This window comes from Nicotiana tomentosiformis, chromosome 9 (assembly GCF_000390325.3).
Source record: "Nicotiana tomentosiformis chromosome 9, ASM39032v3, whole genome shotgun sequence".
Lineage (NCBI taxonomy): Eukaryota > Viridiplantae > Streptophyta > Magnoliopsida > Solanales > Solanaceae > Nicotiana > Nicotiana tomentosiformis.
Window position 1 is genome coordinate 42,918,990 of NC_090820.1, and position 1,839 is coordinate 42,920,828.

At 46.9% G+C, this 1,839-nt stretch overlaps 1 protein-coding gene across 1 annotated transcript; it reads left to right on the forward strand.

The window, feature by feature from the left end:
- Window positions 1–1,020: 1,020 nt before the first annotated feature.
- On the forward strand, window positions 1,021–1,503 carry LOC138898673 (uncharacterized). The gene has a single exon (XM_070184754.1). It carries the CDS (start codon window positions 1,021–1,023, stop codon window positions 1,501–1,503), a length of 483 nt encoding a protein of 160 aa, XP_070040855.1.
- Window positions 1,504–1,839: the final 336 nt, after the last annotated feature.

The window sequence follows — 1,839 nt, forward strand, 5'->3', positions numbered from 1 at the left end:
CTAATAAGGAATACAATATAATATGTCGGGCATTAGCAGAGAGATAATCTCGTGAGTGTTCGGACTACCAACAATATAATGCACGATTATGCCGAGGTCATTCGGTGTGATCCAAAATAATATGTACACTCGTGTATTCATGACACCAATTATGGGATTCGTATTTGAATATCGCCGTTTATCATTTTTATCTACTTTATTTCAGTTTATTCAGCACATCGGTTTTCATTTGATTTGAATTTTTAAAAATGTTTAATAATTATATCTAACGTTGGCTTGCCTAGCAAGTGAAATGTTTGGCGCCATCGCGGTCTAGAGGGTGGGAATTCTGGGGTGTGACAAGTTGGTATCAGAGCACTAGGTTGCCTAGGTCTCACGAGTCATGAACAATCTTAGAAGAGTCTGGAGGATCGATGCAGAGATGTCTGTACTTATCTTCTAGAGGCTATGGAGTTTAGGAAAAACTCACATCTTTCCTTCTCTATCGTGCGATTTATTCTATCATTGCTGATTGAACAATTCTATTATTATTCTCTCGCAGGTGGCGAGAACACACACAACATCTACAACCGGACAGGAGCCAGAGTCCCTTGCGGCAGCTACTACTAGGGGCAAAGGCTGAGGCCGAGGTCGAGCCAGAGGCTGAGGCTGAGGCAGACCTCAACCTAGAGCTCGAGCAGCAGCACCCGTAGTTGAGCCTCAGGTTGATCTTGAGGAGGAGGTCCCAGCCCATATCGTACCCGTCGGACCAGCTCAGGTCCTAGAGGGGTTTATAGTCACTCCAGTGCTTCAGGACGCTCTAGTCCGCTTGGTGGGCCTTATGGAGAGTGTGGCTCAAAATGGTGCATTTTCGGTGGCACCAACCGTCGCTCGGGATAGTGGAGGAGCACAGACTCCCACTACTCACACCCAGAGTAGGTGACTCCCCTATATCAGACTCTAACAGCCCAACCAGTTGGGGTGGTTCAGCCGGTTGTTGCGGCACAGGCCGGTGATAGGCCTGCTATTTACTCTAAGGCCATGTTGAGGTTTGATAAGTTTACCAAGATCTTTCCTGTTCAGTTCAGCAGTGCACCTTTTGAGTACCCACAGGATTACCTGTATCGTTGCCATGAGGTGTTGCGAAACATGGGTATTGTTGAGACCAATGGGGTCGACTTTGCAGTATTTCAGATGACTGGTTCTACTAAGAGATGGTGGAGAGATTATATGTTAACTACACCAGCTGGTTCGCCTGCACTTACCTGGTATCGGTTTTCACAGCTATTTCTAGAGAAGTTCATTCCTGTCACCCTGAGAGAGGATTACTATAGGCAGCTTGAGCGTCTTCAGCAGGGTAGTATGATAATTACCCAGTATGAGACTCGATTTGTGGACCTAGCTTGCCATGCCATTGTTTTACTCCCTATTGAGAGGGAGAGAGTGAGGCAATTCATTGATGGGCTCACTTTCAGTATCAGGCTACAGATGGCCAAGGAGACCGGAGATGATATCTCTTTCTAGAGGATCGTAGATATTGCTAGACGGATCGAGATGGTTTGTGGTCAGGAGAGGGGGCCGGTGTCTGATAAGAGGCCTCGTCATTCCGGTAGTTTCAGTGGTGTCTCATATGGAGGCAGGGGTACTTTTGGTAAAGGCTATCCTCCCAGGCCATTTCAGTCAGCGCTTTAGGCATCTCACAATGCTTCGGGGAGTCATGGTCCTTATGTATCTCATTTTGGGCATCCAGCCTACAGTGCACCATCAGTTCCTATTAGTGCACCTTCGATCCAAAGCTACCACCATGGTTATACTGCTCGTTCGGGTCAATTTCAGCTTCAACAGCCATAATAGTAGGAT